Here is a 14,400-nt window from a genome sequence, read left to right on the forward strand (position 1 = left end):
AAGGGTTTGATTTCTTTGATACCTACTCCGCGTGACAAGGATTACATCTATCGAATGTTAATAGCCTTTGCTTCTACTGTAATCTAAGTAATTCACCAAATGGACGTTAAAACGGCATTTCTAAATGGGGAATTACAAGAGGAGATATATATGGATCACCCGAGGAAGGGTTTGTCTTAGAAGGCCTTGAGAGAAAAGTTTGTAGGCTAAAGAAATCTCTTTACGGTCTCAAACAAGCTCCTAAACAAATGGCATGAGAAATTTGATAGTGTGCTAATCTCTAATGGTTTTAATATTAATGAGGCAGATAAATGCATTTATTGCAAATTTGAGGAACAATCTGGTGTAATTATCTGTTTATATGTGGATGACATGTTGATCATTGGAACCAGTTTAGAGACCGTCAATAAGACTAAATCTTTTTTGAGTAAGCATTTTGACATGAAAGATTTGGGTATCGCTGATGTCATTCTTGGCATTAAGATAGTGTATAATTCTGATGGAATTACTTTGTCTCAATCTCATTATGTAGAGAAAATGCTTAAAAGATTTAATCAATTTGACTGTGTACCTGCCAGAACACCATATGATCCTAGTATACATTTGACAAAAAATACTGGATTAGGTGTATCTCCTTTAGAGTTTTCTAGGGTTATAGGTAGTCTCATGTATCTTATGAACTGCACTAGACCCGACATAGCTTACCAGTAAGCAAACTTAGTAGATACACCATAAATCCCAAAGAATGAGCATTGGGATGCTCTTATCGTGGTATTGAGATATTTGAAATATACTTCAAATTATGGTGTTCATTATGGCAGATATCCAACCAGGCTTCTTGAGGGGTACAGATGATGCCAATTGGATTGCCGATTCTCGGGAATCTAAATCCACTAGTGGTTATGTGTTCACTATGGCAGGGGTGCAGTGTCTTGGAAATCATCTAAGCAAACTTGCATTGCCCGTTCCACTATGGAATCTGAGTTTATAGCTTTAGACAAAGCTAGTGAGGAAGCGAGTGGGATCAGAATTTTTGATGGATATCCCGCTTTGGCCTAAACACATTTCCACTCGTCTCTATTCATCGCGGATAGCCAAGCCGCTATCTTGAGGGCCAAAAATACTTCCTATAATGGGAAATCTCGACATATTATTCGTCGAAGACATAACATTTGTCGCGACAGGTTGTTAAGAGATGGGATCATAGCTATTGACTTTGTGAGGTCAAAAGAAAATTTAGTCGATCCTTTAACTAAAAGGTCTAGCTAGAGAGTGGTTTTAGTACATCGAGGGGATGGGGCTAAAGTCTATTAAAGACTAATTGCCTATTTAATTAAATCACCGATAACCGACACCCAACCTTCGCGGAATGGAGATCCCGGGATCAAGGTTCAATGGGGAAACAAGTTATCTGCGTGATTTGTGGGGGTACTACACCTAGAGTGAAAACTCGTACCCATCCCTATGATGTAGTAGTACCTTCAGTATCATTTAAAGGATGAGTGAATACTCTTAATGCTTTCTATAGCTGGTTTTTCCATTGGGGTGTAAAGATACAAGATTACCCTCGATAGAGGCACCTATATGAGTGAGGAAGTAAAAGCCGTTTCCTATGAGAACTTATAGGCTTGTTCTCTAGAGCACTCATGAAACCAGGAAGCTCATGGCTATATGAAAGCACAACCGAGGGAACTCTATGATGATTTTTGAAGTTATGTGTGTTACTGTTGACTAGGCTTACATATAGGTTGAGCAGTTCAAGACTAAGGTCACCGGGTCAACTAGTAATCCCGACAGACAAACACCAAGCCGAAGGTTCAAGTCGTATGACACCTTGACCCCATTCATAACTTCTTCATACTCCGGACATTCTTGTTTTTTTTTTTCTTTTCTTCGTTTCTTAATAATTCCATTCATGTGGGGATTGTTGGAAATGTGAATGAATTTGTGTCCTCATGGGTTTGAACCCATGACCTTTTGTATCTACTACACTCTAATGTGGGGGCTTTAGTCCCATTATTGGTTACTAAACTTAAGACTCTTAAGTTTATATTGGTTTGTGTCCTTATATGGGGATAGTGTGTAGAGATATAAGGAGGTGCTCGCGCGCACACAAAGGCCTCCTTGGTTTGGGGGGCTCGGGGAGGTGGGAGCTCCAGAAAACCTTAGTGCTTGGTGTGTGCCCACACGCCGCCTTGAGGGGGGTGCAAATCCACCCAATTGGGCTTCAGCGTGGGTGCGAAAGTAATCGGGCTTGTTTTTATGTTTTTGGTCTTCTTTCCAAAACTGAAAAAATCAGAATCTTTCCTTGATTCGAGTCAAACAATAAAGGCAATAGCCCGAAGTTGCTTTTTTTCGGATCTATAAAACTAAGGTCTCTCTGTTTTAGAAAATACTGAAAACACAACATTATTTTCCTCGATTAAAACCTGGTCCGAGTATCCGAGAGTTCCCGCAGAGTCGGGTCATTGGTGGTGACACGCTCATCCCATTTGTATCCGGGAGACGATTGAGGTGGCGGCTACCATACCGGCGGCGTTTTTCGTCTTAAGGAAATTGTGCCGAGCACAATCCTCAGTGATAAGTTTTACTTCCTTTCTTATTACTGTTTTTCGATACTAGATTCATACAGTTATAACCATGGTGTTACTTACTATAAAATTCATGAGCTCAAACCTTTAAATTACCAATCGACTTTTATTGTGTTGAACTGTTCGCTAGCTTGAAAACTCAAATTTGGGACTCAAATGGATGAAATGTATGTTGACACTTGACATTAAGAGGATGGCTTGGTCACCCACCTTCAGTGAATGGAATTTACCCCATTTGTTCAATTTATAAAACTATCAACTCCTCCGTTTACATCTAGTCATCTCCTCGAAATTAAAACATCTGGAGTTTTCTCTACCCTTTGTTCAATTTCATTTTGATTTACTGCCAATGTGATTATTAAAAAAAAAAAAAAAACTGTCTATGCCTATGACACCAAATGTTGACATTGAAACACTGGTAATTTCAAAGTAATACCCTTGGGAAAATACTTTAGTTAAGCAGGGTTCTAATGTTTTTCGAACTGTACGTTCAACGTTTTGTTGAAGTTGCGTTACTTGCGTAGAATTGGGATGACCAGTGAAGTGTACATACATTTCTAGCCCTCGTCCAAACCCTTTTTTATTTATGGACTTAGCTAAAGCCAAAGCCCAATAACAGTCACCATTATTTTCAATTGGCCCAGTACAATCGTGACGTTTCTTCTTTCATTTTACACAAGAGAACCCTAGAAGGAAAGTAGAGTAAGGACTAAAGGCTAAGGAGCAATGAAGAAAAGGAAAAAACAAAAGAGTAGGTTTTTTCTCAGGTAAAAATATGTTCAAAACTTATGACACTTTATAGTTGAAGAATATTTTATAGTATTAGATTTTTGGAATCTAATTTCTTATGATATATAAATTTGTAGGAATGTTGGGTTATAATGATTTGTCCTCTCAAATTAAACAAGGTACACTCATTTTTCTAGCTTATAACTGACAGTGCATCTGCCTTTCATTATTATTATTTTTATTATCTTTCATCTTAACTTGAATTGATGGTTTGTCGGCCATCCAAATAAACAGTTTGTAGGATCGTCCGTTTATAATGATTTCTTGACACTAAGCATTGTTGAAACAACTGCATAATTTACGTAGGATGGCTATTGTTTGGCCTCCCGGACATCATGTTTTTGTATCCTGAACAATATTGCAATTGCAGCATCTTATCTTCTCAGCAAGATAATGTATCTTAGCCCTAGGCATCCACACTTACGCAAGCAATATTTGTACTTGGGTTCTTAGTATTTCTTCTTCCTGGCCATCATCTCTATTATTTAGCATACTTGATCCTTATATTGTTCTTTATTTCTCTACATATTCTATATATCGATAGGTTCTTGGCTCAATGTCATGCAGTGCATACTTGTGTTAGGTATCGTAGTTGACAGTCTCGTTGGCAAGTCCAAACTACAAGTCCACTCAGGGTAATAAGTTGAATTCTTCTTTTTGAGTACGGAAAATAGTGGTGCAATTAAAGCTGTTATTTCTTTAGGAATCTTGTGGAGTGTGGGAGATGCCCTATCGATTAATGCCTGGCTCGGTTCCTGGGTTTTGGTGACTGTTTCTTCATTGTTGGTTCTTGATCCTGTGAATCTTAAGTGGACATTGCTAATTGTTGGCATGTTGAGTATGTCAATAGAATTTTTATTGATCCCTTAGAGTGGTAATTCAATACCGTACTTATATTATTGGGCTTCATACGGATATGGAGTTTGTTTGATTAAATCTGTGTATGATAAGGTCCTGGAATGGTATGATGAAATTAGGCTCTTAAATCCACTGTGTAAGATCCTTAGCGACCAGAACATAAAGTGGGTGCGAGAAAGCTCTCAATATTCAGTTTTCCTTTGATCTTTATCTATTTATGTTTACTTGGTGAGAAACCCGAATATATTTATTTAATCACCTTCACTTCTCAAAAAGACTTTAGGAGTACCATGTGACTGTAACTTTAGAAACATTTCGACAGCTTTAGCGTACATGTTAAAGTGGATTGGCCAATAAGTATAGAAAGTGGCTGTTAAGAAATCAGGGCACGACTTCTTATCGAATTAATGTGAAAACCGTAAAAGTGCGTTGCTAAGGTAAAATTATAGTGGGAACCAACATTTGGTAGTTCATGTTGCAATGTGTTCAAGAAGTGACTCCCACTACTGATTTCTTAACTAGGGGATTTCTAGTTCATAAAGAGTGCTCTCTTTGGGATCACAAATAACTGAATTAAGATTTGAAGGCAAATACATATTCATTACCTATCCATTGCGAGGGTTGTGGTTTGGTGCTGGAATACTCCTTCCAGAATTGACAATGAACAACATTGCTTGTTGTGGCTAATGAAACTGGTTACATTGACATCAAGTCATCGTCAAAAGTAAAAAAAACAAAAAAAGTCATTGTCAACCTGATCAATGTCTTTTGTTGCTTCAATTATTTGGCATTGCTCTTGGCAAGGCCAAAATGAATCAAAATTTGTGGGGGATTTCCTTCCCATCTTCGTGTTATTTCTAAAGCTAAAAGGTTTTGTGAGTTTTGCTGTGTATGCTTACATCTTTGATACAATTAATGTGTTATAATTCTATAGGAACTTCTTATAAATTTGAAAAAACACAAAAGGGAAACTTCAACTCAAGCAGCTAGGAAAGGGAGGAGGGCACAGTTTAGAAGTTCTTTTGTTCCGATGGTGCAGTTGATAAAAAATCTTAAAAATAAGATGGGGGAAAGATATCTAAAAGCCATTCGAGATACCCCTTTCAGAATTCTCTATGATGCTTTCTACAATAAGCAGATTGGAGAAGAGGACACAAGGAAATCATCACAACTCATATACATCATAATGGTAGCATATTGCAAAAACAGACATGCTTTCAGGATTGGGAAAACATGGATGTCGCTATCTGTGGAAGATGTGGTTTTATTGTTTGACCTTCCTATTTCAGAGACAAAGTTAGAACCAACTTCTCAACACAAATGAGATGTGAATGATGACTTGAGGAAAACACGGTTCTTCAAAGAATACCATCTTGGAGTCAAAGATGTTATACCAGTTCACATACTTAGGGGTATAGAGAATTCATTGGATAACTAAGCTAGCACTACACCCGATGACTCTACTCGGTTGGTGGTGCTTTACATGATGGACATGATTTTTTTTGCTAGTCCTACATACCATTGGACCTTCTACCATATCTACTGTGTTCTAGACTTAGCGAAGCTGAAGAGTTACTTGTGGCCTCACATATGACCAGCTGATGCATCAAGTCGAAACCTCCTCCTTAGATGATATAGGTGCATTTACTGGTTGTGCTTTCTTACTTTTGGTACGTAAATCTTTAATTAACATAAAATTAAGTTGTTCATCTAATGCTACCATTTTTTGTTATTAATCGTTTATTTGGAAAATACAGTTTTGGTTATGTGAGCATACAACCGTTGTAAAGAAAGTAGAAGGGAAATTTGAATTTTTTGTTTGTTATGATATTATTTTGTAGGACTATCTATTATAATGATTTGTCGTCTCAAAAGAAATAAGGTATACTCATTTTCTTAGTTTACAACTGTACAACATTCTTATTTCTTAGAAGACTTTATGCATTTGCCTTCCATTTTTTTGTTTTTATTTTTTTTATCAACTTGAAGATGTATTTTGGAGTTTGTTGGACATCCTATCCAATACCTATATTTACCAAATTGTTTAGTGGAGATGGTTTAATTTCACATACAGATTTTTATTGTTTATTTTGATATTCTAAAATCTTGACAAAAACAAAATTAAGTGTAATGAAATTATTTAGAACAATTGGAAGTAATTATTCCTTGGTTGCATAGCAAGCAGTCCATTCGTAAAACATCACTCTTACGGATCAAAATAAATCTTAAATTCTTTATAATAAAAATTGAAGCGAGAATGCTTATTGAAGAAAATATTTCCTACTTGAATATGATTATGACTCGTGGATAGTATTTCTTCTAAACATAGTCGTACCAAGGATAGAACGGGGGAGTGAAGATGAGGATGACCTCACCCCCATACTCCTTTAAATGCCTTGAAAAGGTTGATGTGGCCCTCTATTTTCAGGGCCTGCATTGGTGATGCCCTTGGCTTTGATTCCACAAAGAATGCCAGAAATTATAAGGATTTTAAGACCAATGTTCCCTAACTATTAATATGGTTATTTAAGGAAAGCCATGATTTCATGAAACTCTTAATTTACAGGGTGACTTTTAAGGAGAACAATACCTTAGATTGTTATTGTTTCGGAGAGGTAGGATTCTTAGCAGACAGAGAGAACATACTACTTACTTCTAGGTTAGCACAATCACTGCTGTATCACACTGAGTGGCCAATGCCAGTCACAACTCACAACTGTTGGTGCTAACAGAGAGGGAACTTTTAATGGTGGAAGGTAAGTCCTTTGAAGTAGATTGGGGTATGTTTTTGGTGAGGAGGGGTTAGAGCTCAACTGAAAGGGGCAGTAGGGGGTTTTTTGTTTATTGGTGGAAGAGGGTTAAGGAATCTGCTCTGTCAAAGTTCTCGAGGTTGAGCTATGGGGTGCCGATCTGCCATACGGACAACTCAGGTAAGCTAATATGTACTATTCAAAAGAACAGTAATGTGGATTTCCTTCATTTGCTGGTTTGCGCTAGGTATAAAACTATAAATCAAAGAAAAGGGCAGTGATGTGTGTTACTTCTGGCAAGGATATAAAGGGGTGGGTTATCTTGGGTTGAAATTTCTGGAATCGCTCGATTTAACTGCCCAAGATCAGTGTACACAAGACAAATTCGAAACACAGATGATTCATCAGCTGAACCAAGGGGAAAAGATTCTTCTTTGAACAATCCAAATTGGTTGTCAATGTGTGCTCGGGGTCTTGGTAGATGTAAAGGGGTGGTGCAATCAAAGGTGTCGTTCATCATGGTGGGTGACAATGGTGTTATGTTGCTCTAAAAATGGGATTCCAAATTGGGGTTGGGTGAAATGTAATCTCAAAACTGTGTTTGGTACTGTGGATGTTTGGGTTACGGAATCCGGAGGAGCTCTGGTTTTTCTCCAGTCTGAGAGAGGTGGAGAGATTGATGAAGATGCCACCTTTTAGATTTGGAGAAGGGGAAGTCATCTTTAATTGCTGGAATCCTGAAATGGGCCGTATCTCTAACTCCTTTTTGAAACCAGCAAAGTCTGGCTGGCTCTTTCAGGCATTATTCTACATCTCAGAACTAAAGAAATAGTTCAATCCCTCATAAAAGATAGTGGTAACTTGATAGAGATAGATGAGTGTTCCCTGAACTTTTGTGGAAAGAAAACATAGGTAAAAGTCAAAATTGCTGACTTGGGTGCCATTCCAAGAATTGTCAGCTTGGAAGAAAGTGGATACATAATTCCTGTTTGAGTGGAGATTGATATCGAGATTGACGACTTGGAAGAAGAAGAAACCTTAAGAGTGGCCAGAGTGGGTAATTGACAACATGGCAAACCAAGCAGCAACCCTTCTGTGGTGGCTCAGTTTCAATCTGAGAGTTGTCCCTAAAATCTTACAACCACCTTGCTGATGTCACACCAGAGTTGAGTAGGCCACCTGGTGAGACATTGAGGAAGGAATTCAAAATTAAAAATTTGAATCCTCTAATTAGGTAAGTCGGGACTGCCAACTAGAGGGAATAGGAGAATAATACAGCTAGTGAGTCGTCAACATCTGACCCTCCAGTGATTGACCATAGGGTGATGGGGAACTTGCATTAACAAGTTCTGGTATTAAATCAACTTCTGTTCCAGAAGTGGTCCTTACGCCAGTTTTGGAGCCCCGAAGCACAAACCCAAGTGTCCTTCAGGATAGGCCCTTTAGTTTGGATCCAAATCCAAACATTACTACCCAAAAGAAGAGAAAAATGACCATCATGGACAGAGCAAACCAGACTTTGCAGGTACATTGGGGAGCACTTTGGTCCAATAGGTTCAGCAGACATTTGGGTCTTATCAGAGTCTGCAATGGAAAGGAAAGGCATAGCTCAAAGGAAGACCAGGGTAAAAGCAAGAAGGCTATATTGTACCAGAGGCCTTTGTCTCTTCCGTTATATCAAACGTAACCGTCGCCGATCCATGAAGCGAGTGAGTTCTCTTCCAGATTTCTCTATGTCAACGGGATAGTTCTTATTCTCTTACAATTACACTTTTATAAGAGGATTCAATTGTGGGGGCTGATGCTTTTGGGATTGAGTCAGTTGACAATATGTACTGGACGCACTACCAAAAAATCGACTTTCCCCAACGGCCAAAGTAGAGCTTTCTTGATAGTTATGACTGTCGCTAGTTACCAACGGTTCACGGCTGTAAGGACTAGTAAAACAGCGTCGCAAAGTTTTTAATATTGTTAAAAATTTTTGTTACAGTTTTTTTACATTCATTTCCCGTCGCGAATTATATTGCCTCAAAGATGTCAGTAATAAAAATTGTCGCATTACAATTTTCGACAGTTTTTTAAAGTTTGCTTGATGTACTTTAGCTGTTGCAAATACTAATGGCTCATTGCTGTAACAAAAATCTTACGCAAATCAACTTGATTCTATTTACAGTTCAACATTTTCAAATTTTTATTTAATAAAAATATATTTGTTCAATATTGAGTACAAATGCATGTGTCTAACCTTTCAAAATATTATCATATCAACACACGAAAAAAGAAAACACTCGAGCACTCCCAAAGGTACTGATGTAGTTGAATCTACAAAGAAATTTCTTGAAGCACAGTCCTAATTCAATCTTGAGAATTGATTAATATTATCATATATTCATATGTAGGACAATCAGTCATTCTGACTAACTATTCAAACTAATTACAATTTAAAACTATTGTATAGGTAGTGCTTGGTCCTTCAAATATGAAGTAAAAATGAAAATTATAGGAATGCCTACTAATATATGTGACCTATTTAAGCAGGTATATGCCAACTAGGAAAGTTGGTAAAATCTTTTGGTGGTGATGATACCAAAAGTCTAGGGCTCGAACACAGCCAACATCAAAGAGTACATTACTGATCTCATTTAAAACTGGCTTGCCAATCCAAAAAAAAAATTAAAAATTAAAATGTGACCTATTAAACAGACAGACATACTAAATAACCATCGTTGATTTACATCGAGACACGCCCGCGCTATTTTAAGCAAACTAACTTTATCTAAGTAGTGAGTTGCAATAGTAGTCAATCAAGTAAGTATGAGTAGAAGTACGTCTTGCAAAATTAATCCCAAGATCGGATCTTTAATTAGTATATATAGAACGAGCTAAGCAGCTCGCATCTTTTGTACGTTCAAGCACAACTCATGGTTGCAATAAAACCTAGGTAGAACCATAGAACGAGCTAATACTAGTTGAAGCTGAGTAGCTTGGGTAGTTTGCCAAGCCATTGTCGGCTTGTGTTTTAGTTGTGCTTTTAAGTATGTTCAAGCTCGGGTTTTGATACAAAAATAAAAAATAAAATAAGAAAAAGCCCGTAAGGATTTATATAAAATATATATTGTCCTGAGTAACTGGACTCGTTGACCATGCAAGCATATACGCACAAATTACTCTTTATTAAGCAAGGTCGAAAATGTCGACTGATCGGCAATATATATATCTCAATTTTTAAAATACCAATATCCCGATATGGATATATTGGTGCTGAATATTGACCCATTTTCAAGGTGATATATATAGCATTTTCCGCCGATATATCCGATATGTATAGTTTGACTTCATTTGACTTTTGATTAATTTTTTATTCTTTTGACCAATTTTTTATTCTTTGAGATTTCGGGATAATTCATTCTTTGAGATTTCGGGTTCTGGCGTCGGCGCTCTTCAAGATATCTGAAGTACGTTCATTGTTTCCCCAAAGACATAGACATGATAACTCATTTGGACGTTTCTAAAAAGAGAAAGTGGAGCGAAGTTTGGCAGGCCATGATAAATTGGCATGATGCCAAAGAATGGCACTTCGATAGAGATGAAGCTAGAATAGACATACCCCCAAAACCCCCCACTACAATGGTCGTGCAAATTGGTTTTCCCCCCAACAACCCCCAAAGTCTTGATGGTTATAAATATGCTTCAAATCCTATCACTTTCTTATCATAATCAAGGCTTTCAATTTGGTATGGGTGTTTTTACTGTTTTAAGTTTTAGTCTTTTGGTTGATCAGAATGTTTGTCAATCTAATATGAATTTTTCATATTTGTAGCGAAAATTAGACAACCATGGATTCTCTTAACCCACAAGATGGTGATCACTCACAAGGTGCTGATTTAGATGACCATGCCATTGATGGTAATGTATAGAGTTTATGGCTTACAATATATTTGGTTACATCCTTGTTTTCTAGCGTATAAAGTGAGTAATCTTATTGAACATGTAGGAGGCACGCCTGCAGTGTCTTCTACCAAGAGAGGACCGTCGAAAGGCCCTACAGTATTACTAGATGGGAGAAAACGAAAAGTCATTACTAATGAGTTAGGACATCCTAATGGGATAGATCTGGACGGCAAGGCATTTAGTACTGCCATAGGAGTGAACAATAGGAAGTATATTCCCATAACACATCTGAACTTCCGTGTAGTGTCGGATGGTTTTAAAAACAATGTTTTGCAGGTATATGTTTAACTTCATTCATTGTTTAAGTTAAAATACGATTTTTTTTTGTTTTTGTTTTGGCTTTAAGACTATACAGTATGTACTAATCATTGTTTTTTCTTTTGTAATGATTTTAGGACAACTTTGATTATGATGATGATTTAGCTGAGTACCTCCAAGAAAAAATGAGTCAAGCTTGGAGGAATCACAAGCATAACTTGCACAAGAACCATATTAAGGGTAAAAATTTGGCATCAGTTAGAGCTGTGCCACCACCTCCTTTTGTGAATACGGAGCAGTGGTTATGGTTTGTCGAGTACACAAGGAGTGCGAGGTATCAGGTATGTAGTAATAAACTATCTAGATCCATTGCTAGTACAGATATCCAGTAGTTAATTCTGTGCAGGTCTGTATTTGAACTAATTTTCAAATTTCTATTGGATTATTAGTTTCTTGAATTCTTTGTTTGATTACTGCAGGCTTCAAGCAAACGGAACATAACTAATCGTTCAAAACTGAGAGCACCAAATACACTGGGAAGGAGGAGCATGGCTGTGACATGCCATCTCATTGTGAGTACAATTGTTATAATTGGGCTGTGTTTATAAAGGACATAATTTGATTTTTTGGTTATCGTTTTGAGCTGTATTGGTACTCTTATAAACATATAAAGGCAGAGGAAAGGAAGCTGAAGTCTGATTTAGAGGTTGGGAGGGCTGAGGTATACATTCGTGCCCATACAAAGAAGGATAAAACCATACAGTGTCCGGAGATTGTTGTAAGTGTAATTTGCAAAACCAATTAGTACTTCTATTATTCAGGCAATTGGAAGTTTATAAATCATGTCAATTGGCATATTACTAACGTATTAAAATGTAACAGGAAAAAATTCAAGGCATTGTAACTTCTGATCCTTCGTCCAACATTTTGAGTATGACGCATTGACATTGACGCAGGCAAGTTATACACATTGGTACAAAGCCTTTATTCAATTTTCCATCTTTCTTATGTTTGAATTGGATCATTTTACAGACGCTTGGGAAAGACAAAAGTGGACGTATGAGAGGTATGGGTGCTGGAATCAGTAGTACTACGATGGTGAAAAAAACTTATTTGCTTTTGAGGAAACATGAGGTGTTGAGAGGTTAAAACAGTAATACAAATTCAATGCTGGATAAGTTAGAAAAGGAGTTGCAGATGGTTGATAGGGACATCACAGGTACTGCTGGTAGGGGAGTTTTGAAATTTGGAGTGTTGTTGTTTATGGTTTTTCCTTGTTTCTAATTTATGGTTTATGTACATTCAGCTCACATCCCAAACACACAGTTACCTTTTTCAAATACACCTACAGCTGGAGTTTCATTACGTCAGCCTAGTCAGGTATATTATTCTCATTCGTTGTGTTATATAGTATGTTTACTTGTAAGTATGTAGTATACTAAGCTTGCATTATCATTAAAATGAAAGCATGGTAATTGAAAATGCAGATGGATTATTTATGTGTCAACAAGACGAGGGATTTGCATATTGTGGGGGGCTTGAAGGTTGGTAGCGGGGAGATTGTTGCAGTGGACCCGAAAACTGTTGTCCATAATACAACTATGGGAGAGGGAGTTTTCAAAATTCTTGTGACTGAAGTGGTTGACAACAATGTCAATGTGTTTTTCCCAAATGACTTTGCTAGCTCACTTGGAGAAGATGGAGTTCATGTATTTGTCACTTGGCCAACGGCTTTTCTGAAAGTTCCTCAAGATAAGTTTAGTTTAGTCATTGCGTAGTTGATGACTTATGATGTCTATACTTTTATTTTTCCTGTTTTTTTGCTTTTCAGGCGTGGGTGCCTAGCCCCCAGGTTTGTGTGACTGGTTCCAGCATCCCCCAAAAAAAAATGTATTAGATGCTGCCTACGGCTTTTTGGACTTGACTATCTGTAAATATGTTATTTGGCAATGGATTATTGTTCTCTTTTCATTTTTGTGTATTCCATTGCTGACTTATTTATCAAAATGAATTAGTATGTCTATCTATGTCAGTAAATGGATTATGGTGCTCAGTACATTTAGGCATTAAGAAGAAAAGAAATAGGAATTTGTTCTACGTGTGAAGCAGTGAAAGATTTGAAGTAATGAGTTGTTGCTCTGCAGAAAATTAGTAGATATGCTTTGACCACCTTTTGGACTGAGCTGTTGCTCGGCAGAAAATTAGTAGATATGCTTTGACAACCTTATGGACTGGCGTCATGGGAGCATGCGTTCACACTTTATACATCACCGTAGTGGTGTTTCATTTGGCTTGCTAACTTCAGTGACAGGAAGTAAAAATTCACAGTTTGGCAGTGTAGTGTTTTTTTTTTTTTTTTTTTTGGGACAAGTGGTAGTGGTGGATGGTGTAACTGATGTTAATTCAATGAACTCATTTTATTTGCTTGGTTATGCTTGAAAATTATGGTAGCCGGTTCTATTATTTTCATGTTTATTGGGAGCACATTGAACTACTCGTATGTTTTCATGAAATTTCCACTACCACATGCTCCAGGGGATGGACCAGTATGAAGCTTTGCTGAAGGCTAAAACTCGTACATAAGAACACAATAATTTTCTAGTTAGTCTATTCGAATTCTATTTTCGCTGTGTGATTAGTGATGTCTTAGGCATTTTGAATTTCAACACACTTGTTTAGCTAGATAAATAAATGAAAATATAACAATAAGTGATGACTACGATTAAACCCCTAGCTGGGAAATTAGGGTCTAATTTCGGACTTAGTAGGGGGCTAAATATTAATTGGCTCATCTAGTGGAGGTAATTCTGGTTAATCCTAACAATAAAAAGGAGGATAACCTGTCTCGTAATATGAACTCCACTTATATGAACTCTAAAGAAATTCCATCATGAAAAAGAATGAATTAGAAACTGATTTTTGGTATAGATGTTCTTCTCACAACATATATCATCCTTAGAACAAATCAACACATTTGAAAATGTCTAGACGCATTAAAATTTGTTTATGGTGTTATAAAATTATCTAACCGTCTGTATTTTTCAAATTTTAAAATAACTTTTGACAAAGTTAAACAATTTCGTTTGGGCTGATTTTTAGTATGAAAATTCTCTATTATGAGAAAACTATTTTCACCAAAAACAACTCTCAACTCATCTTATAAATCCACTTTTGCTGGTGGAGTTCATATAACGGACTCAATA

The 14,400-nt window shown here is 37.0% G+C and overlaps 1 protein-coding gene across 4 annotated transcripts; it reads left to right on the forward strand.

Moving 5' to 3' along the window:
• Positions 1–3,207: 3,207 nt before the first annotated feature.
• On the forward strand, positions 3,208–13,168 carry LOC147515438 (uncharacterized). Of its 4 annotated transcripts, XM_086587519.1 has the most exons (12): positions 3,208–3,358; positions 3,458–3,499; positions 6,080–6,120; positions 10,809–10,894; positions 10,983–11,215; positions 11,335–11,538; positions 11,677–11,769; positions 11,871–11,975; positions 12,080–12,153; positions 12,230–12,416; positions 12,504–12,577; positions 12,685–13,168. In XM_086587519.1, the coding sequence occupies exons 4-9, from the start codon at positions 10,825–10,827 to the stop codon at positions 12,140–12,142; spliced, it is 768 nt and encodes a 255-aa protein (XP_086443645.1). In that variant the 5' UTR covers positions 3,208–3,358; positions 3,458–3,499; positions 6,080–6,120; positions 10,809–10,824; the 3' UTR covers positions 12,143–12,153; positions 12,230–12,416; positions 12,504–12,577; positions 12,685–13,168. The 4 variants fall into 4 exon arrangements, with proteins under 4 accessions (XP_086443645.1, XP_086443660.1, XP_086443636.1 ...); XM_086587534.1 differs by lacking the exon at positions 6,080–6,120 and having other exon boundaries at positions 3,209–3,358; positions 12,230–12,425; XM_086587510.1 differs by lacking the exon at positions 6,080–6,120 and having other exon boundaries at positions 3,209–3,358.
• Positions 13,169–14,400: the final 1,232 nt, after the last annotated feature.

This window comes from Coptis chinensis, chromosome 2 (genome assembly GCF_015680905.1).
Source record: "Coptis chinensis isolate HL-2020 chromosome 2, ASM1568090v1, whole genome shotgun sequence".
Classification (NCBI taxonomy): Eukaryota; Viridiplantae; Streptophyta; class Magnoliopsida; order Ranunculales; family Ranunculaceae; genus Coptis; species Coptis chinensis.